The sequence below is a fragment of the Onychostoma macrolepis genome, chromosome 20, assembly GCF_012432095.1.
Source record: "Onychostoma macrolepis isolate SWU-2019 chromosome 20, ASM1243209v1, whole genome shotgun sequence".
NCBI lineage: Eukaryota > Metazoa > Chordata > Actinopteri > Cypriniformes > Cyprinidae > Onychostoma > Onychostoma macrolepis.
This window is the reverse complement of record NC_081174.1, coordinates 6,162,828-6,185,889: the sequence shown is the minus strand read 5'-3', so window position 1 is coordinate 6,185,889 and position 23,062 is coordinate 6,162,828. Positions and strand designations below refer to the sequence as shown.

The window sequence follows — 23,062 nt, the reverse complement described above, 5'->3', positions numbered from 1 at the left end:
GAATAATCCGATATATATATATATATTCTATTAATATTTGTTTTTGAAATACAAAGATTACTCATTTCTCAAACATTCACTCATGGTTTTTTGCCATCCATGTCCAATTGTGAAGACAAGCTGATCAAATCAGTCACTCTTTATTTATTCTTGCATTAATTATTATGCATAATTATTTAATGATGCACTTGTCGAGTGCTCTCTGGAATGAGATGAATGACTGTATAATTACAGTTGACAGAACCAGCATTAACACTTTAAGTTAGAAATAAATTAATATTTAAACAAAACAAAAGCAGGAAGATTAACACACTGCTTAATGTGTTTAATGTGCCATTATCAAAAAATAACTAACAATGCTTAAAGACATTAATATTGTGAGGTTCTGAATATTTATCATGTGAAAAAAGATCACCTTTGTGTGTTTCATTTTCCTTTTTTTTTTGTCTGCCAGCTTTATCATGATTAAAATTACCAGAAAGCCTTCTATCTCTAATCTGTATCAAATGAAGCAAAGGATCTTATGTTGATTAGTTTATTGTGCAAAGAGCCATACATGAACCAGGGTTTCCTAAATTCTGCTGCTCTTTTTCCGATACATAAACTGTAGATCATTTTATTCTTCCTAATACACAATATAATCTTGCATCACTGTAATCTATTGAACAATGTATGGATTAATTCCATAACATACTGTAAGAAACGCATTGGACCGAGCGGGTTTACTTTCACACCCCCAACCCCCTTCATCCTGTGTTCAGTGTGGTGAAAGAGGGCATGCGTAAAGCTCTGTTGTCAGACTACTGGCGTGGAAGAAATGAATTACAGTAGAAAATGACGTCTCCTGTCACTGCAAACAAAAACACTTCATTTGATTATCTGAGCAGAGCACACAGACCCAGGAAGATGGAGGAATTTATGCTATTAGCCACAAATTATCTTAGAGAACAAAAAAATGGGCTTTTTATATCATGAGGTCTTCAATACAACCAGATTTAATGAAAATGGCACTAGAAGCATCACGCTAATTTAAAAATGCATCTTTAGCCAAGTGTTTCCACCCCCCCAAAAAAAGAGAAGAAAATAAAAATAATAATAATATGTTAAAAAATACATTAAACTAAATAATTAATTAAAATTAAATGAACAAAAAAATGATTTAAAACCATTCAGATTTGCTACTAGTGCAAATATTTTGATCACAGACTGAGTAAATAAAATGTATTTCTTACATACAGCCAGATTAAATAAACTCACTGATCTCACTTTATTCTGACCATATGGAGTTGCACAGATAAGACAAAAACTCAATCTGCTTTCAATAAAGTCACGGGAGGCGACACTAATAGTGCGGTGTATTACAGAAACTCTTTCTCCCTCTGTCCCATCTGTGTGGTGAAGCAGGCACAATGTCATGTGAATGAACTAGGAAATAATCTCACTGCTGCAAAATATATGCTGGACTACTCTTGAATGGCTTTAAAAAAATATATATATATACATATATATATATATATATGTATATAAAATATATGTATACTGTCCCACGCTACCCTTAAATGCTGATGCTAAAATTACTACTACAACCACTAAATGTAATTTGCTACTGCTAATTTTAGGTGTGTGGACCCCTGTCAAAAGGGGTTTAGAATAGGAATGAATGACAAGAGATGTGCATGTTGAGTGTGTTGACCCACCTTCAGCTTACTCTCTTTCTCCTTTGTGACCTTGGTGAGCAGTTTGGCCTTCTGCCGAGTGAGCGCTTCAATCAGAGAGTCACACTGAGCGACCAGACATGCCTCAAATTCAACGCCATTCTCCTGTTACGCACATACACACAGTATACACATACTGAGAGTGAGCCTCAAGAATTTTCCCCACAAAACACTATAGACAATATATCTCCATCATTTTGTTTTTGGTGACTTTAACATGGAACTTTTGTAACATTTTAACCCCCTTCCAGAAGAAGTCTGCTAAAGTTAGTCGTTATAAAGTTTCACCATCTGTCTGAGCCCTAAGAATTAATATTGCTATTGCCCCTTTCAGGCTTATATATGTAAATTACCTATTTTGTGATTGGCTAACCTTTTCACATTTGTAAACTCCATATTTGAAACTGCTGAATACTAAATGGTGTTTATATGCAAATGTGGGAAGCAATATTTTAAATTCTACCATGACAATCAATGGTCTTGGTGGAATACATCTGTTACGCTGCTGCGGCAGAGAAAGAACAGGGACTTGCTACTGTCAATACATCCACTGACATGCTGCTGTGAGCATGTAAGAAATACTGCTGCTGCACATATAACATATATGAAATAACCCCCATATATAATATACATGAAATCACCCCGTAGCAGATCTATACAGGTGGAGCTGGGGAAGTTGCAGGGTTTCTGAAGCACGCAGCATATTCTACAGCAAGTACTAGCCATCCGCTGCATTAATAATAATATTAATGATGTGATTATATCAGATTGTGTTAGAACCTATTGGCCTGCGCTATCTAGAGTTTCATGACAGAACTTTGTATATTGTGGAAATATGGTTACAATATAACATTTTTACAGATTAGTTTCAAAATATTGTCTGGGTGGACTTTGGAAGCAGAGGTTTTCAAACAAATACTCCTCCATCTGCCAGTGGTTGATGAAATTTGCCACAAACTCACAATGTGGCAAAGTCAATTTACAAATAAGGGTTATTACCTACAACTAAAACCATTTAAAACAGTTAATTTCTCATTTTTGTTAACTTTAAGCTGAAGAACTATTTTAAGGTCCAATTCTCGCTATTAACAAACCATTAACTATGACTTTTGCCTCAATAAACTCCTAATTTGCTGTTTACTAATAGTTAGTAAAGTAGTTATTAAATTTGGGGTGGGATTAGGATGTAGAATATTGTTGTGCAAAATATATGCTTTATAAACAGCCAATATGTTAATAATAGGCATGATAATAAGAAACTAGTTAATAGTGAGAACTGGTCCCTATACTAAAGTGTTATCAAGAACTAAAATAACTAAAACCTAATAAACTAATCTGGTAACACTTTATTTTAGGGTCTCTTAATTAGTTGCTTATTAGCATGCATATTACTAGAATATTAGCCATTTATTAGTAGTAATTAAGCACATATTAATGGCTTATTCTACATGACCTTATTCTACATCCCTAATCCTACCCAATACCCAAACTTAACAACTACCGCACTAACTATTAATAAGCAGCAAATAAGGAATTTATTGAGGGAAAAGTCGTAGTTAATAGTGAATAAGTGTTCCCTATTCTAAAGTGTTACCACTAAAACATTTATACGCAAATTAATAAATACTACATTGACATGCTACTAGTGTCCAATGAAGACACCGGATTAGAGCTGACTCTACAAATGAAGAAAGTAATTTAACAGACAAAAATACACACATCACTTTTCTAATAATGTATTCATATTCGAGTGATAATAGTACTATGAAATATGGACAGTTGATATGTTGCAATTATTTTCCAGAATTCACAGCTACTTCACAACGTCCATCAATGGTGTGGATGCTTTTATAAGCATCAGAATGGTGTAGTTTGCGGCATCCACCAGAAGAAGCATATTGGACAATGCAAACCTTTTCTTGGGTTCAACCAGTGGAGTTGGTGCTGGACTCCCTCGTGCAAGATGGGGCTATATTATTATTTTTACTATTCTGTTTGGTGTCTGTAGTGGCACAGAAATTACACACTTTAGCTTTAAAATGCATTTTGTAAAGCTGGCAAAGATCAGTCGAGGGAGTCTGTGGTGTAGGAGTTTTGAACGGAACTAATCGTTCATTCACTTTGAGTACGGTTGTGACTCAGATGTGAGACCTACACCCACACACTGGGGCTGATGGGACTGAGTCATTTCATCTACTACACAACGATGATGAAGAGAAGACGCCTGATATGAGCATGTGTGACTGGTACATTTTAAAATAAGAGATCAGGCTTGAAACCAGACATAGTCCTTCTGCAGGACTCGTCTCTGTGTGAGAAAGTATGTCACATTGCATTGAAAATCACCGATCACTATAGCACTTCAGTGCAAAGTCTGCTTACAGAGGCTTTCAAAGACAATCTCTTCCTCTCTCCCTCTGCCTGCTGGGCAGTATGAAAGGGCATTAAACTCTTTACTTGAGTAAAAATAGCTCAGAGCTCATAATCCAGTGGTCTCCAGGCAGAATACAATTCAAAACTCATGACATTCATATGAATTGCATTGATTAACATTCAATACAAATGAATGTTAAGCTGCTTCATTTTCATGTCTCTGGACTAGGGCAAGTTTTTCTGCTCTCAATAACATTTTATTTCAACATTACATTACATTCTATAATGTTTAAGAGATAATTAATGCTTCAAATCTGACACATATTGTTATATGTTTAATATGAATCTTTGCAAGACCCCAGGGGTCGATGGAGCCCTGGTTAAAACCTTTGATATGCAACGCATTAACATGCTAACAAAATTCATGTTAACATCTGACATATGGCATGTTTGTTGGATACATGCTGAATGTTATAATTACCCCACTTCATTTTTAACGAGGTATTCATTTGCATATTTAATGAGACACTCATAAATCAAAGAGGAGATGCTAATATTCGAGTGCTGCTAGCATGGCTGTTTTGATTATGTTATTATTCTTGCTCTGATGTGCAGACAATTTTTATAGTTATATTTAGTGTTCAAAACATAGTGAGGTTTGTTATATGAAACTGAAAGGAACACATTCAAAACTGGCAACCTATATAAATAAGCAGAGTTTACATCATTTTCACATTTTTGATACATAACAGATGGCTTTGTTACCTGTATCTGCTGAAGCAAGTTCTTCAGCTGCACCAGGAACTCCTTGGCCTCCTTGGCTTTGTCAGACACTCCATTCAATGCCTGGGACAGCTGACACTGCACACATAAACATGGGTCAATGAAATCATTTGCTTAACATGCTTTAAAATCTTTTCTTCTAAAATAATGTGTTGATAGAGCCGTGAGTGAAAATATGTTATGTAACTTCAATGAATTCAATTAAAACATTAATCTATTCATGTTGCATAAAACAGATGAAATATTTTAATCCACTAGTATCACACATTTGAATCCCTTGTACATCATCACTAGACACCATCTTCACATGCTCATCTAAAACCTGCATAAATTCATGTAACGCATCCCACTGAACATTCCCAGTATTCTCTACCTAATATTTCATGCATCCTAAAATTCCACCTACCAAAATACATAGAGTCCTGATCAACCCAGCATTAGCTGGTATCCTCAAATACCACCCAACATTCCCACTATTCCTAAACATACCCCAGATTCTCAACATATTCCAATTCAGGGGGTCAAGGTTTGGCTGGTAATCATGGACAGTCACCCCTGCTGGTACATGCCATAACTAAAATATTATGTGGACAAGAAGTGTTAAAAGAAGTTCAACTTCCATCTTCTTGCATTTTTTCCTATTCCATTGCCCGCGTCACCAGTGTTGCCAACTTACCAATTTTGTTGCTAAATTTAGCAACTTTTCATTAATTTATGATACTACTTTGTTAGTAACTTGTACCTGCGATCAGTTAGTACATTGTAAGAAAAATATCTACAAAAATGGAAAAGGTACTAGTAATTTTCCAGGACATCATCCGTTATCTGTTGTACCCTGAAAACACAAATTACAATGCGTAATTAAAAATGCAGGCAAAAAAACACTTGGAAAAATCAATACAGAAAATTCCTTCTTATTAACATAGTAGACTGTGCCCTATTTTACAGACTTTTCTTAGAGTGTAGCACACTAACTAACTACTAATACACCACTTAAAAATATAAATGTTCAGAATGTTAACAATGTTATAATATAATATAAATGTTAACAATATAAAATATATTTTTTGCTGAGATTTGATGTAGTGAGACAATTTTGCTTCGTTATCACGTAATGATGTCATCGCGCAGTGTCATCATTTAGCAACTTTTAGCAACAAATCAACCTTCCTTTAGCAACTTCCCCTGAAAATTAGTTGGCAACACTGCGCGTCGCATCTTTGTCAACACAAAAGCGCATTCTGTTTGAATGGCACCTAGCAATATTCTACTTACGTTCCTTCACAGAGTGCGTCACACGCTCACGTTAATTATGTGCGCCAACATGTGGTTGGATAATTCTTTTCTCTTTACTATCATTGGCATATTGTCAAAGTGTCTAATTCTAACGTTTGGTAACATTTCAATCCAAAATCATGATTCCTCAATTTATAAAAACAGAATTGTGGCAAAACATTAAATTCGAATTAATCGATAAAATCGGAAAAATCGCCCAGGACACTCTGCTGGACACCGGCCCCCCAGGACTGAGTCTGGTGACTCCTGATTTATTTCAATGAAATAACAACAAACTAAAGATAAATACCTACTGCCCAGGGGCCTCATGGGACCATGATCCAGTCCTGCCAATCCAACATTTCCCAACATCCTCAAACACCTCCCAACGTTCACAGAATCCTCAAACAGCCCATATTCCATGCATCCTCAACAACCACCCAACATTCCCAGCATCTTCAAAACACCTACCAACATTTTTGAGGCGCCTCACAAAACCATGATCCAGTCCTGCCAATCCAACATTACCCAGCATTCTTAAACACCACCCAACATCCTGGACCACAGGACCATAATCTGGTCCTGCTAATTCAACTTTACCCTTTTCCCAGAATCCTCAAACACACCCCAGATTCCCAGTATCCTCAAACATTACTCACTACCCCCAAGCCCCACAAAACATCCTGAACACCACAAAACACCACCAAAATTCCCAACATCCAAAACCAACCCAACAACCCTGTTGGAAAAAAAGCACGGCTGCTGGTTTGAACTGGTTTAAACTGGTCATGTGCTGGTCCAGCTTAGGACCAGCAAATGACCAGCCAAGGACCAGCTTAAACCAGCTCAAACCAGCAGCCATGCTTCAAAACATACCTAACCAGCATATGCTGTTTGTTTTCAACAGGGAATACTAAACACAACTACCAATTAAACCCATTCACCAGTGCAATATGACATCACACACTTCAATCAGTCAAATACAACTCAACTCTATGTCTTATCAGTCTTTTCCCAAACAAAACTAAACTGTCAGGATTTGAATGATTTATGAGTTGTATCGAATTGGCTTTAGATTATTGAAACACTGTCACTGTCAACTTAATATCCAGTCATGAGAGGTTCTGCCCAGAGCTTTACCAGACCTCCGTAATCCATAGGCAGCAGCTATAAGATCATTTGAATATGATCTTCTCAAAGCAAACAACAGCTTTGCATTATTGATTCTTTATAGTTTACAGCCTACTGTACTGTATGTGCCAACTATTTAATTCTAATCTGATCTCTAATAAAACCCTCAGTCTGAGCCCGACGGACATTTGACAGCAGTTGGAATGAGAACCTAAACCAAGATCCAGATTTAGTAGGAACACTGAAAAAGCACACACCAGAGTGAAAGGAAAAGAGTGGTAAAAGGTAAATAAATAATTATGTTCTATACAATAAGCTCTATAAACGTGTCTATTCATGCAATGTAATACTAAGCACAACGGCAATTGCAAGGCATAATTTTTTTAAGGCATTCTTGTTTTTGTCATAAACACCTTTTGCACAATGTTTTCCCATTTTGGTTTGTGTTATTTAATATAATATCAAGGCCAATTATTAGATTTTATTGTATGCTGCCTGTAATAAAATTTATTTTTCAAAAATATTTATTTTTCAAAAATATTAAAAGAACTGTTAAGGATGCAAGCATGTGTTATATCGATCAAAAGTTATGGTAAAGAGTAAGACATTTATAACTTTAAAACATATTTAAAATATAAAACTCTTTTTTTAAAATATATATTTTTTAATGTTATGGTTTCCACAGAAATATTAAGCAACACAACTGTTTACAACATTCATAATAATAAGAAATGTTTCTGTAGCACTAAATCAGCATATTAGAATGATTTCTGAAGGATCATGTGACACTGAAGACTCACCTTTGCATCACATGAATAAATGACATTTTAGAATATATTAAAATAGTAAATAGACATTTTAAACTGTAATGATATATACAATACCATAGTGACTCTATTAAGGTTATTAACAATGTGTACAATGTGTAGTTAAAATTACATGTTTGTAAGTAGTAGCTATTTAATAAATAAAATATTTGTGTTTTATTTTATGCAGCCTGGAATAAAACATATTTTCTCAAAATATTTATTCTTCAAAAGTACTAAAGGAACCATTAAGGAACCATAATTGTTAAGAAGAATCAGAACCAAAGCTGTTAAATTGCTTATGATTATTGCTTAGATAAGATCTTTTTTTTTTTTTTTTTTTTTAAACACTGCTCCCATAATGCATACAATAGAGGGTTAAAATTCAAAATCTTCTGTGGGTCTCTGGCTTGACTAATGATCACTCAAGTCTGTGGAAAACACCCTGGCACGAGTCCACACACACACACATTTCCTTCCTACCTGCTCCTCTTCCTCTGGGCCTTCCCTGGCCTTCTTCGATCAGCGGTGTCTTTAAATCAACGAAAGAAACACACACACATAAACAAACCCAAGCACACACACAGACGTATCTCCTCGCTCTATTAACGTGCCATCTGCCCCGGCAAGCTGTCCAGCCTGCTAACAAGACCCTGACAGATACCCTTCTCATGGCCCACTTCTCCCAGTATGTGTGCCTGTGTGATGGAGAAGAAGACACCGGGACACCGCTGGGGTCAATGATGCATCGGGGTCACCGTCCCGCCCCGCTTTTGTGTCCATAGACCCTGTACAATCTGGCCCTCCTTCACGCTACTCAGGCTAATTTCAACCAAAGAACCAAACAAAGAAATAGGCTTGCTTTGTTAAAATGGTGTTAACAGACTTTAAAGTCCAAAATGTCACGTAGACGTAGTTTACTGACCACAGTCAGTGCAAAGGTCGGGTGGTCAGACTCACTTACACAGATGAGGTCAAATGTGTTTCAGTCCTAAACATCCTGCAGGCTAATTACTGATGTCTCAAATTTGCACACTTTTCTTTCGAATAATGAATGAATGAGGTTTGTCCTCTCTAAAAGGTTTTACATTGAAATCATAAAAAACTAACGGTACTTTTGACAAATATGTCTCAAATTTTTATAAGAGATGACGACTCTTTTATAAGAGAAGAGATTCATGTGCTGGATAGAAGAATATTATATATATACAAACCATTTTGGGGTCGTTTTTTAAAGAAATTGAGATCAAAAGTTATTGATATTGATCAAAAGTTATTTATAATGTTACAAATGATAAATGCTCTTCTTTTGAACTTTCTATTTATCAATGAAACCTGAAGATAAAATCACTACTTAAGTAAAGATCATGGTCCATGAAGATATTTAGTAAATTTCCTACCGTAAATATATCAAAACTTAATTTTTCATTAGTAATATGCATTTCTAAGGACTTCATTTGGACAACTTTAAAGGCAATTTTCTCAATATTTAGATTTTTTTGCACCCTCAGATTACAGATTTTCAAATAGTTGTATCTCAGCCAAATATTGTCCGATCTTAACAAACCATACATCAATGGAAAGCTTATTTATTCAATTTCACAAAAATGAATCTTATGACTGGTTTTGTAGTTCAGGGTCAAATATTATTATGATTTCTGAAGGATCATGTGATGTGACACTAAAGACTGGAGTAATGATGCTGATATCACAGGAATAAATTACATTTTAAAATATATCAAAACAGAATTTTAAATTGTAATAATATTATACAATATTACTATTTTTACTGTCTATTAAGACAAGTACATGAACATTAATAAATCTTACCGGCCCCAAACCTTTAAAAGGTAGTGTATATATAACATATATAACATTCATTATTATATTCAAGTGTGGAGTAGGTGTGCAAGTTTTCATGGGTTTCACTGTATCATTTCAATGTCTAGGTGGAAAACTGGACAATAAACTTTGGGTTAAAAGATGTCAGTCAGAAGAACACATGCAGTGCAGAACTATAACAACACTATGCTTCATTGGCCTTACTGATTTACTGAACAGTGAGTCTATCTGTAATAATGTGAAGAGCTCTGAGAAAAAAGGTTGTGCTAATAAGAAATCACACAGAAAATTGGAGCTTCTTTATTTAGACTCTTGCTAAAAGACGGAGTGCTATTATCCTATTATCTACTTCAGCAGAGCAATGTGATGAAGAGCTGATGAGACGTGAATTGAATTTAGAGAGAGTGGAAGATGAGCAGTGTGTGTGTGTGTGTGTGTGTGTGTGTGTGTGTGTGGGACATCACAGAGACACAAATGACATTTCAATAACTGCTGTTGGTTGATTTTTTTTGACAGAGTAATTGGGCACTTGCCTTATCAGCATGTTTGCTGGACTGAGACTGTGTGTTTGTTTAATGTGTGTGTGTGTGTGTGTGTGTGTGTAAGATACAAATCTGTGCTGATGTAGTAGTGACCTTGATCGTGAGTCCTCGGGGAGTGTGCACTAAAGAGTGGGTCAGGTTTGCCATCACATCTAAACCTATTGCCCTTTCTGACTCTCTTCCAAAATGCAGTGAAGTACCTCTTCATGGGGAGAGGCCTTTCAATGCAGCATCCTAACTGATAAATAGGGTCACCAGGTTTAGAAGAGAGATATTCTCCATTTGTGTGTACTATTTTAGATTAAAGTAAAGCTATTGACCACTCTGCAAATAAAAATGCAATGCCATGTGAAGTCACGGTGTATGGCAGCAACTATGTGTATATAGCTATAAAAAGGACAATCACTACTTGACTGAACTAAGTGCTAAATGCGTTTTGACTTTGGCTCACTGACATACACATTCATTACCTCGGTTTTAAGAAATAAATGCTAAAAATAAACAATAAAGAATTGTAACTTTGTGATTTAGAACAAAGCATGTGAAACAAAACTGAATTTCATTGAACCAATGAAATGAATCAGTAAAAAGACAACAAATGTAAGTTAGCTAAAGCTAATCCTCCTTGATCCTTCCCCTGCTGTCAGATGTAGTGTCTGTTTATCAGGCTCTCACACAAAGGGTTTAATTGTTTCACATCCATCTTTCATGATTTGTTTTCCATTCTAATCTGTCATTTTTTACATTGATACTTACTATATTTCCTGAAATGTATATGCAATAAATGCTAAGATGTCTTCAGCTGTTTAGATTTTATATGCTATTATATGGGACAAACTATGACTGTTTCGCATATTGAGAAACAGCCTATGTCTCATATGGATTTATTCCATATGGGACCATTTGGCAACCATCATAAATTATTCATAAATGACTGCTTTGGACAACCCGATCTGATGAGAAAATGTTACTATTTTACAAGTTGAGTTTTTCATATAAAGTCGTATGATTTGATTTGTATGAACACTTATGATTTTACAATTTTAAAAACCCAAACCTGTTCCATTGTCTATTGTTAATAATGCATCGATATATGACGCACAGCCCACACTGAAATCACTTTCAAGCCAAGCAGGTTTCTGTTAGCTAATGTGGCAAATTCAAGTAACCAACTGAACCGGTTGCGAAATATGCAAAAATATTTTGAAATTCTGTGACAACGACTTGGGGTGCGTTTCCCAAAAGCAACTATGGTTGCAAGTTCCATCGTTACCAATAGAGTTCAATGGAACTAACGACTATAGTTAGCTAACGATGGTTTTGGGAAACGCACCCCTGAGCAGTCACAAGGAGGATCAAAATCACGGGAGCGAAGTTGGCGTCCAAAAAGGATGTGCAAATAAATATGTTTAAGATATGTTTAAGAAATATGTTTAAAGGAACACTCCACTTTTTTTGAAAATAGGCTCATTTTACAACTCCCCTAGAGTTAAACAGTTGAGTTTTACCGTTTTTGATATGACGCAGCGCCTGAAAGTAGTCCCCAGCTAGGTAACTAGTTATGATATAGCTGGGGACTACTTTCAGGCGCTGCGTCATATCATTGCTAATGATAATGGTCTAATTGCTGATGATAATGGTCTAATCCAATTAAATGATCTATGCTAAGCTAAGCTAAAAGTGCTACCGCCAGACCCGGAGATCTGCTGAATGGATTCAAAATGGTAAAACTCAACTGTTTAACTCTAGGGGAGTTGTAAAATGAGCCTATTTTCAAAAAAAGTGGAGTGTTCCTTTAAAGCAAAGATTATTAATAAAAACAGTCTGAAATTAGAACTGCTGAGTACTTAAAACAGTATTAACTCCCCTCCACTACACTGAGGCTGGAGTTTTACATGATACACAGCACCACAATAATCTCGTTCACAAGCTCTCAATCCATCTCGATCTGAACCATCTTAAATACACATTTTTCCCGGCCTTACAAATAGGACCATAGCCTACCATGTTTCTATAAAATAAACTCTTGTCTCATAATAAGATTTATACATGAAAATTAGGAACAAGAGTTAAGTAGATACAGTTAATACCATTTAAAAGAGGACGGATAAATCAAAACGTATTTACACAAATATTTCCATAAATTAGCTAAAATGAGTGCTTCCCCTCAAGTTTGCACCTCTTATTGCCATGCGCACTTAGCTAGATCAGGAAATAGCCTACATACAAGCAAACCCCTCCGTAAATATTATAACAGTAAACCAAAAACAATAAAAGCACAGTAAAAGCAGTGATGAAAGACAACTTTAAGGTCTCTCCATCACGAATTCCCATTGAAATAACTGGATTTCACCCATGAACATTTGACAAACAGCAGTAAATGTGGCCGTACCTTAACCCTCAAATGTATATATTTGAGAATACCTAATTGTAATCACCACCAATTCACAAAAACATAAATTAGTTAAGAATAAGCATGAGAGTGTGTTGGTTTTGGAACGATCTACACAGGCAGCAGCTCTGTGTTTATTAGCGCTCCTCACATGAAGGAGATAGCATGGGTGTTAGCATGTTGCTAAGCTAACAATATGTTACACTAATAAGGTGCGGCAAAGCAAGTTTATTTACAAAAAACACTCTTCATTCACAATCATAATTCAAAGTGCTTTACATAGCCACAATAAAGAGAAAGAATACATAGGATAATAAATAAGCATATACCCAAATATTGGAGAAAATGATTCATTATTTTTAATTTGATTAAACTGTCATAAACATGATTTTCTGTACTGATTGAAATATATTTATAATCGATATTTCTCTCACTTCATCTGCCATCTTGGATGCTTATAACAATATGTTATGGGATTGCCATACCTGTGGAAGATATATGTGTTTCTGTTCAAATTTGGACAGTATTAAGTATGTTACAATAATGCATAATGCAAAATATCTAAACATCTTATAGATGGCAAGGGAAATAAAAAAATATGTAATAAATCACAATATATTATCTCATCAATATCTTAATATCTTAGCAGATTTTGTTTTTCAAATAAATTAATCTTGTTTTAAGAATCTTTAGATCTAGTTTTTATTGGAAAACAGGACAAAATGACTAATGAAGAAAATGATTTTTGCAGTGCAAGCAGCTCATTAGGTTTTGGAGCAGAGTCTTTGTCTCTGTCTCTGTGGGCAGCTGTGTGATTAATGCTGTACATCTAGAGGTCAGCAGAAGCAATCACCCTTCTGACTCACACAAATCTCCCTATACTGACGACAACATCCCTCTCTCTGTCTCTCGCCTCCATTTAGCTGTACATCTCTGTGGTTTGATGTTCACAGTGGACAGACAGAAAGTCATTGGCATCATCAATTTTTAAATGAATAACTGACAGAACGTTGCAATGGTGCGAAGAACTGAGGAGCAGATCTGGCTCTAAAGGTTAAACGCACATACGTCAATCCTTTAGTTTTCCCTGCTATTCACTGCGGCATTCATTACTTTTGCTTTATTCATTCTGTGATGCTGCGAGACAACTTCAGATTAACGGCAGTCAGAGGGAATTGAAAATGAGTGTTATGTGCCGAAAACACTAAGGGAAGCCCTGAAGTTTGTTTATACTCATCACTCCAAAATATTTAAAGCAATATTTATAGCACTGCTGTAAGTAAACTCTAAGGAGGAAAAAATTCAAAGCTGTTAATTAAAGATTATTGGAGTATTTTTCACAAGAAAATACTATTTCAGTCTTTGAAATTTCACTTAATTGTGTTACTTGCTGTTTGTTTGTAATTATTTAAACAAACATTTCAGTAAACGTCACAAAGTAATAGCCTAAATCCTACAGCAAATTAAAATTCTGCCATTTACTCAGCCTTATGTTGTTCCAATCTATGCAAAACTAGAATTGTTTTTTAGTTTGTTTGTTTTTTCTAAATTTCTACGTAGCTCATAGTGACCACATTTGTGACCCTGGAGCACTAAACCGGTCTTAAGTCGCTGGGGTATATTTGTAGCAATAGCCAAAAATACATTGTATGGGTCAAAATGATTGATTTTTCTTTTATGCCAAAAATCATTAGGAGATTAATTAAAGATCATGTTCCATGAAGATATTTTGTAAATTTCCTGCTGTAAATATATCAAAACTTAATTTTTGATTAGTAATATGCATTGCTAAGAACTTCATTTGGACAACTTTAAAGGCGATTTTCTCAATATTTAGATTCTTTTGCACCCTCAGATTCCAGATTTTCAAATAGTTGTATCTCAGCCAAATATTGTCCGATCTTAACAAACCATACATCAATGGAAAGCTTATTTATTCAGCTTTCAGAAGATGTATGAATCTCAATTTCACAAAAGTGAATCTTATGACTGGTTTTGTAGTTCAGGGTCACATATTATTATGATTTCTGAAGGATCATGTGATGTGACACTAAAGACTGGAGTAATGATGCTGATATCACAGGAATAAATTACATTTTAAAATATATCAAAACAGGCAAGACAAATATTGTCCGATCCTAACAAACCATACATCAATGGAAAGCTTATTTATTCAATTTTGAAAACTTGAGACTTATGACTGGTTTTGTGGTCCAGGGTCACATTTGTCAACATCCATAAAGAAGTTATATAGTCACAATGTATACAATTTCAGTGGTCCCTAAGAATAAGCTTCAGATATTCTTCATATAAAAGGGAATTTGTACATTAATAAATATAAAAATATATAGATTTAGATTTTGAGATGAAATATTTGACATTTAAGTTTACAGATTTTGACATGGACACTGGTTAAAATCACAGTGGGCAGGTGAGAGGTTGTCTGTTCAGCAAGTCTGAAGAAACCCCAGTCACTGATGGTTCTTTTCAGTTGTGTGGGAAAATGAAACATTGACGTAATATTCATGGGTATCCATGGAAACCTGCTGTATTACAGGATTCTGTACTTAGGCGTTGAAAAGGACGGGTCACGTTTGTAGGAGGGTGTCTCTATATTTATTTCTCTCTCTTTCTGGGTTTTCCTGTCTTCTCTATGAATAGCTGCATATCAAACCCTGCTGGCTGACCATCTTTGACTTCAGCCGGCTGCACAAACGTCAACAAAGTCCAAAAAATGTGAGCTGCTATTTCTGTATTTGATGACTTTTGCAAAGACAAAAGTTTTCTTAATTCAATCTTCATTTTCTTCAAGAAACGTTACAGCTACACTATGTATTCGTGTCTTATTTGCTGAAGTCTGGTCTGTATTAAGATCATTTCAGTCAGTGGCCTGAGTTTACTGAGCTGTTTCCTTGGTCACAGATAGCCGGCAGGAAAACGCGTGAAAAAGACTCCTTAAACACACACACACACACACACACACACACACACACACTCACCAGCGATGGCATACGGAGGAGTGGTTCTGCATATTTCAGTCTGAAACATCTAACCTACATTCGATCTGCTAGTGTGTGTGTGTGTGTGTGTGTGTGTGCGCGAGGCAAAACCACCGTTGCGTGTCATGAATGTGTGCGGAGGAGGAGGTCACAGCTATTCCCACACACTGTATTTATGTGTGGAAGGAGACGGCATTCCTGCATTACGTGTCTAGGCACTACAATCATATTTATTCACTTTATATTTCATTCTAGTGACATCCATTGGCATTTCCACACACAGCAGACTGTTGGTTTTTCCATTGACAGAAGACATGTATATTATGTGTGCTGATGCTAAAAGCCATTTTTATTCTGTTTATATTTTATTTTAGTGACATCTGTCAGTTTAATTTTCATGATATTTTTACTTGTCTAAGCATGGCTTCTGGTTTAAACCTGTTTTGTCTAAAAGCAATTAACACTCCAAACTTGATTTCTTGCTAAGAATCAATTTCATTTAATATTTTCACTTGACACCAAAATGTTGATGAGATGATGTACTGACTGCAGAACTTATTGTTGGATTTTATCATTTGTTTCTATTTTTATTATTTTTTTGTTGTTGTTGTTTTAGTACAGAATAGAAAATTTATTCATATTTTTATTTTAAAAATATTTAAAAACTAAGTATTACTCAAATAAGAGTATGACCCAAATAAGAATCTTCACAGGATATTGTCATCTGAACGAGTAAGTAACAAGTCTGCCACGTTTGTTCTGACCAACTGAGGAAAATATGATTACAATAAATCACGCTACCAATGGTGATTAAATCTAAAGATCGGTTAATTAGCTCATATCACATCAAACCGTGCAAATTATTATTATTGTTATACTTTGTTCTCAAATTGTTAATGTTAACAACATCAGCATTGCGTGACGTGTATATAGTGTGTATTATCGTGTAAAGTTCAATTTCTATACAGTCTAATCTCTTAATTGTCATACCATTCGAATTTCATATTAAGAAATACTTTTAACCCAAAAAGCAAATTATTCTTCCTTTGAAATGGTTTTCTTTAAAATACAAATCTTGTGTAATCCCAGGCTATCTGTAATCAAATGCACATTTAAAACTGAAATATAATTTAATTTCAGTCCCATGTGTTTCATAAACCTATAATCCTTTCAAGATTACAATCCGCCATCAAAATAATAAATTTAATAATTCCAGCTGCTGTGAGAAAAGGCTATAAACGATCCGCCACCTGCAGGATCCTCACATGCGATAGCCTACTAGCCGGGAAAACTTCTTTATGTTTACAGACGTGACGTAATGACGCTGCGGCACGCTCAAAGTTCCCATGAATTCCTACCCGTACCACTCAAATTAGAAAACACTATTATAAGCTAACTGTTGTGAATCGGGCTAAAGTAGGGCAATACTTTTGAACACTGGCTGGTTATGTACTTGCTCAAATATTGATTTCGGATCATTTTTAACCAAAAAAAGTTGCGGACTGCAGCTTTAAGTAACATTTTGGCTGATGTCTGAAGAAAAATGATGGTATGGTCTGTATGATAAAGACTTTTTACTTTTTAATGAATGTTTTTGTCTTTGGGAAAATACATTTCTTTGATTAATATTAAATCAAAATGTAAGCTTTAAATCAAACCTTGAATATAACTTGAGAAAACTATACATTTGGGTTACTATACTACACATCAGAGTTTTCAGGTTGGTCCAAAGTATAATTTTGCTCAGTGTGATAAAATAATTGACCTGAATCTCTTTTCGTGTGCAACGGCAACTTTTGAAGGTGTCTCGGATTTTCAGTAGGCCTACACGCTGGAGTCAAATGTGTAACAACTAGACCTCTGCTTGCATACAGCCACATGAACATTTCTACATACACTTGACTCTCAGCACTATTTAGAGGACAGATGTCTGTGTAGGCAGTCAGGGTCAGGGTGATGAGTAGTGTTTAAGGAAGGGGTCAGAGTTCAGAGGTCAAGGGTCAGCTAATAGTAATCCATATGGGAGTGTGTGTATTGACTTCAGCAGAGTTCCACAGCAACACAACAGCTTCTAAAATCCTCAAATACACACACGGCACAGGGAAATAAGTCAATATCAAATCAGTATGCTCTAAATAAATTGAAGTGGTGACAGCCAGGTGAACACTAGTACAACATGGCAATTTTTTCCTTCCACTGAGGAATTTATGCCTCACAAAAAAAAACTAACTGTGACTTTATTTTTCGTAATTGCGACATTATGTCTCCCAATTACAGCATCATTTCTCATAATTGCAACTTTATTTCTTGTAATTGTAAAATTATAGTATTATAATTTTACTTTATTTAGCATAATTGTGACATTATATTTTACAGTGTGACTTTATATTGTGACTAATGTCACTTTATATGTGACCCTAGACCAAAAAACCAGTCATAAGTGTCAATTTTTCGCTTTCCATTGATGTATGGTTTGTTAGGATCGGACAATATTTGGCTGAGATACAACTATTTGAAAATCTGGAATCTGAGGGTGCAAAAAAAAATCTAAATATTGAGAAAATCGTCTTTAAAGTTGTGCAAATGAAGTTCTTAGCAATGCATATTACTAATCAAAAATTAAGTTTTGATACATTTACGTTAAGAAATTTACAAAATATCTTCATGGAACATGATCTTTGCTTAATATGCTAATGATTTTTTGCATAAAAGAAAAATTTATAATTTTGACCCATACAATGTATTTTTGACTATTGCTACGAATATACCCCAGCGACTTAAGACTGGTTTTGTGGTCCAGGGTCACATATATCATAATTATGACTTTATTTAGCATAATTGTGACTTAATATTTTACAATGTGACTTTATATCTTCAAACAGTGAATATATTTTTGTATTGTTGTGACTTTATATCTCACAATTTCACTGTGTATTTCACAATTGTGACTTTATTTAGCATAGTTGTGACTGTATATTTTACAGTGTGACTTTATTTCTTGTAATTGTAACATTATATCACACAATGTGATTTTATATTTCACAAATGTGACTTTACTTAGCATATAATTGTGACTTTATTTTGCACAATAAAAATGCTTTAACAGTATATCTCCAAATTGTGACAATTTTTTTTACATCTGTGACTGTATATCTTCATTATTTCTTGTAATTGTGTCTTTATAGCTCACAATGTCACTGTATATTTCACAATTGCAACTTTATTTCTTTATTGTAATTCTAATATTATATCTCACAATGTCACTTTATCTTTCACAATTGCGATTTTCTTTAGCATAATTGTAATTTTATATTTCACAATGTGATTTTATATCTACAAATTGTGACAACTTTATATCTTGTAATTTTGTTAATTCTGTTAATTAGAACTTTATATCTCACAATATCACTTTATATTTCACAATTGTGCTTTTAGCCTAATTGTGACTTTATATTTTGCAATGTGACTTTATATTTCCAAATCGTGACTTTATAATTCATAACTGACTTTATTTTTTACGTAACTGCAACTTCATTTAATGTACTGTAATTTTGACTACATCTCGCAATTGTGAATTATACTTCACAATGTGACATTATTTATTGTAATTGTAACTTCTCATAATTGCGATTTTATATCACAATGTGACTATATAGCTCTCACTCTGATTTTATTTCTCAAAATTATCTGTTCTATTTTTTACTCAGCTTCCAAACAATCTCACTGGGAAAAGATCTGAGAAGATACGTCAGGTTTAACAGATAATATTTTATGAGCCTGTATCTTTACTTGATACTGAACATCTCTCTTTAAACAGTGTATTTCCTAGCTGAGCAGGTTATAATGATTCATAGCCCATATTTGGTTCATAAATGACTAGCACACTGTCACAATCACCACTTAAATGATAAAGACCCAAAAGCGACCCAATGTAGGATTAAAGAGATTCACGCTAAATTCAAACTAAAGGTGTGTTCTAATTTAACCAATCAATCTGACAGCTTCATGCAATACGTGTAAAATTATCTGTTCTGTCGGCTCCATCTGAATCCATTAAAGTGCTGAAGAAAAAAAAGGCCCGGCGGGAGGGTAGAATTTAGACTGACTCATATACACTCACACAGTTCCTCCCCGCCTACAATAAAACAGCACACACACACCGTGACTCTCTCCATCCACTACACACAAGCTTTCCTCAATTTCCTACTACCCCCTGCCACTGCACAGCAGCTCACACACATACTGTACAGCATAAGGCACTTACACTGACTGACCTACTCACACACATACAGCACACACACACACACAGAGCGGAGCTGAAGGGGCAGAGACAAGCACGAGTACAATGAATGGACAGTGTGTGTGAGTGTGTGTGTTAAAACAGCTTAAGCGTGAACTGTTTTGACTGAGAAGTCAATACCAAAAATGTGAACCATCTCCTTCAGCACTTTAACAAGTACATGCATTTATTAGCCGGAAATCTTATTCAATAGATGCAATAGATTTTATTCCTCATTCAATACATTTGCATGCTATTGCAAGGTAGTTCAAATAACACCGCACTGAAAATTCACTGAAGGGGAAAAATAATCTATCGTTATTTACTCGCCATCATGTTAAAATTTGATGTTGTTGTATATGGAACACAAAAGGAGAAATTAAAACATTTTCATATGAATGTCAAGGATAAAAAAGCACTGTAAATGTATTGAAAAATTACATTGAGAAATTAGGGTTTAGGGTTAAGTATATTAACAAAGCTTGATGCCGAAAAGAAACTTCAGGATAAAAATGAATTAACTAAATGAGTTATTGGTGACTGTGATGACTGTGTAATAGTTATTTTAATTTATTTCAGTGATAAAATACACTATTTCATTGATACATACATGAAATAGTACTTCAACAAGAATGTAATCCATAAAATGCTATGATCTCGTGTTTAGAATCCTAAAAGGATTCTTTATACCATCTTTAAAAATGAAAGCTTTTAGCATCAATAGTTCCACGAAGAACCTTCAGTGTATTAAAAATGTCTTCATATTCTTAGGAGAAAAGGAATTTCAGAACATGTTATTTTAAGAACTTTTCATATAAAGGTTTTTTGGGGAACCTAAAATGGTTCTTTTATTTGCATCATTATATAAATCTTTTAGAACTATTGGGTCTTTTGATTAAATTCTCAAAAAATCTATATCTAAAAATCTTCATCTGTAATGAATCACAGCAGGGGGTCCAAATATGACGCCAGTGATATAAACATATAATGATATGAACATATAATAATAAGTTCGATATAAAATAATTGTGACCATGGCTGTGAAAACCCAGCTAAAGTCTTTTGTGTGTGTGTGTGTGTGTGTGTGTGTGTGTGTGTGATTTACTGTTTTCTACATAAAACCATCCTTCATAAGATAAAGAACTTTCTGTGAAAATGTAACTTTGCTATCTTTAATACTGACTGAGCAAGACCGTGTCAAAGATTGAAATCATAGTGGAACCTTTGATGCTTATAATTAGATTTTGAGACTTTAGCCTGGATTTCACAGAGAGGGTCACAATTTCTTCTAAGAGTGAATGGTAGGCTACTTCTTGGAGCCAACTTGTTTTTATTTACTTATTTATTTAAGGAAGACGAGCACCTTGGTAGGACCGTGGTATTCTTGAAAGTACCTTGGATAACATGGTGTACCATGAATTTGAGAAAGTACCGTGTTTTTACCATGTGATACCATCACTGTACTACATGGTCCAGCCACAGTGCCACAATGTGTTAATTACCTTGTGCTGTTTCCACATGGCGGCCAGGGGCTTCACGTCGTGCTTGCCGTGTTTGCCCTCCTCCAGACACTGGTAGCACACGGGGGTCTTGCAGCTGGCGCAGTACATGCTGTAGTTCTCCGTTTCGTGATCCACGCAGGTCGTCTGTTTGCGCGCGGAGGCGCCGGCCGGCTGCGCGGTCCCCGCCTGCGCTGGAGCCGGCGGCAGCAGCCGGTGCTTGGCCAGCGGTCCGCGGGAGGGGTGGCAGCGCTGCTGGCACGGAGCGCAGTAGAAAACATCGCACTGCTCGCACATCACCGTGGCGTCCACCGGATTGCGGTCGCACAGCTGGCATTTGACGGAGGCGGCGCGGCTCTGCTGGTAGCGGGACACGATCGCCTCCAGCAGCCGGTTGCGCTGGAAGCCGCGGAGCCCGCGCTCCTCCAGGGACACGCTGCGGTGGCACAGCGGGCAGGTGATGGAGCAGTGGCGGTGCATCACCAGAGCCGGCGGGAACACGCGCACTCCGTTGGGAGACTTCAGGCACGGCGTGTATGAGCCGTAGCCGCTGTCCGTCTCGCTGTACATGCTCATCTTGTCCATATCCAGATAGTCATAGTCCGAGGAGCATCGGTTCTGCGGAGGGGTCTCTCCCTCCGGAGTCTGCACGATGATATTCCGAGCACACGCCAGGCAGACATTATGAGAGCACGGTAAAATAATCGGCTCCTTAAAGAGAGAACCGCAAACCGGGCATTTCAGTTCTTCTTCCATCGCGTCCATAAACCCACTCACGAGCGTTCAACGAAATCAGAGCAGCACTACAGACTCGGACAGCTCCCGTTTACCCGCTCCGCGCATGCGCAGTGAGAGGACGCTTGTGGGCGTTGTAGTCCCTATGCTGATACCCGCCGCTTCCGCTGACCGCTTAAAAACTACAACTCCCGTAATTCCGCTAATTAAATGCGGCGAGAAGAATTTGTATTATCGTCCCTTATTCAAGGGTCATAGGTTTGGGGGGGGGGGGCTAATTTGCAATTTAAAGAAGCCCGTGTGTAAACAACCCAGTCAAAGGAGGACAGGCGTTGTAATTGTGCTGGCATCCGAGAGAGCTGACCAGTAGCCTATTTCTGTGAGTAGTCGTGAATAATTAGAGCAAGGATTTTTCCCAGCATGCATCGGGCTGTTTACAGTCCACCCTGCCCACACAGTCTAATTACAGCACAGAATTAATGAGCACTTCATCACACACACACACATACATCACCACACCACCTTATCTAATGATTGACGAGTAATGGGGAAAATGATACATTCATATAAAAAATAAATAATGGGAAAACAATTATACTAAATGAATAAATAAATTATGTGTATTTATATATGTATATATATATATATATATATATATATATATAAGCATTTATAGTACTTTTTTTCTTGA

General features: G+C 35.9%; 1 protein-coding gene across 2 annotated transcripts in view; it reads right to left on the bottom strand.

Annotated features, from left to right (window-relative positions):
- The window catches only part of LOC131526813 (E3 ubiquitin-protein ligase TRIM9), a 46,801-nt gene extending 24,339 nt beyond the window's left edge, over positions 1-22,462 (bottom strand). For both annotated transcript variants that reach the window (XM_058755388.1, XM_058755389.1), the window contains exons 1-3: positions 21,640-22,462; positions 4,854-4,949; positions 1,698-1,820 (exon numbers count right to left, since the gene is read on the bottom strand). In XM_058755388.1, the coding sequence (XP_058611371.1) occupies positions 1,698-1,820; positions 4,854-4,949; positions 21,640-22,401 (981 nt within the window). In that variant the 5' untranslated portion in view covers positions 22,402-22,462. The remainder of the gene's footprint in view (positions 1-1,697; positions 1,821-4,853; positions 4,950-21,639) is intronic.
- Positions 22,463-23,062: the final 600 nt, after the last annotated feature.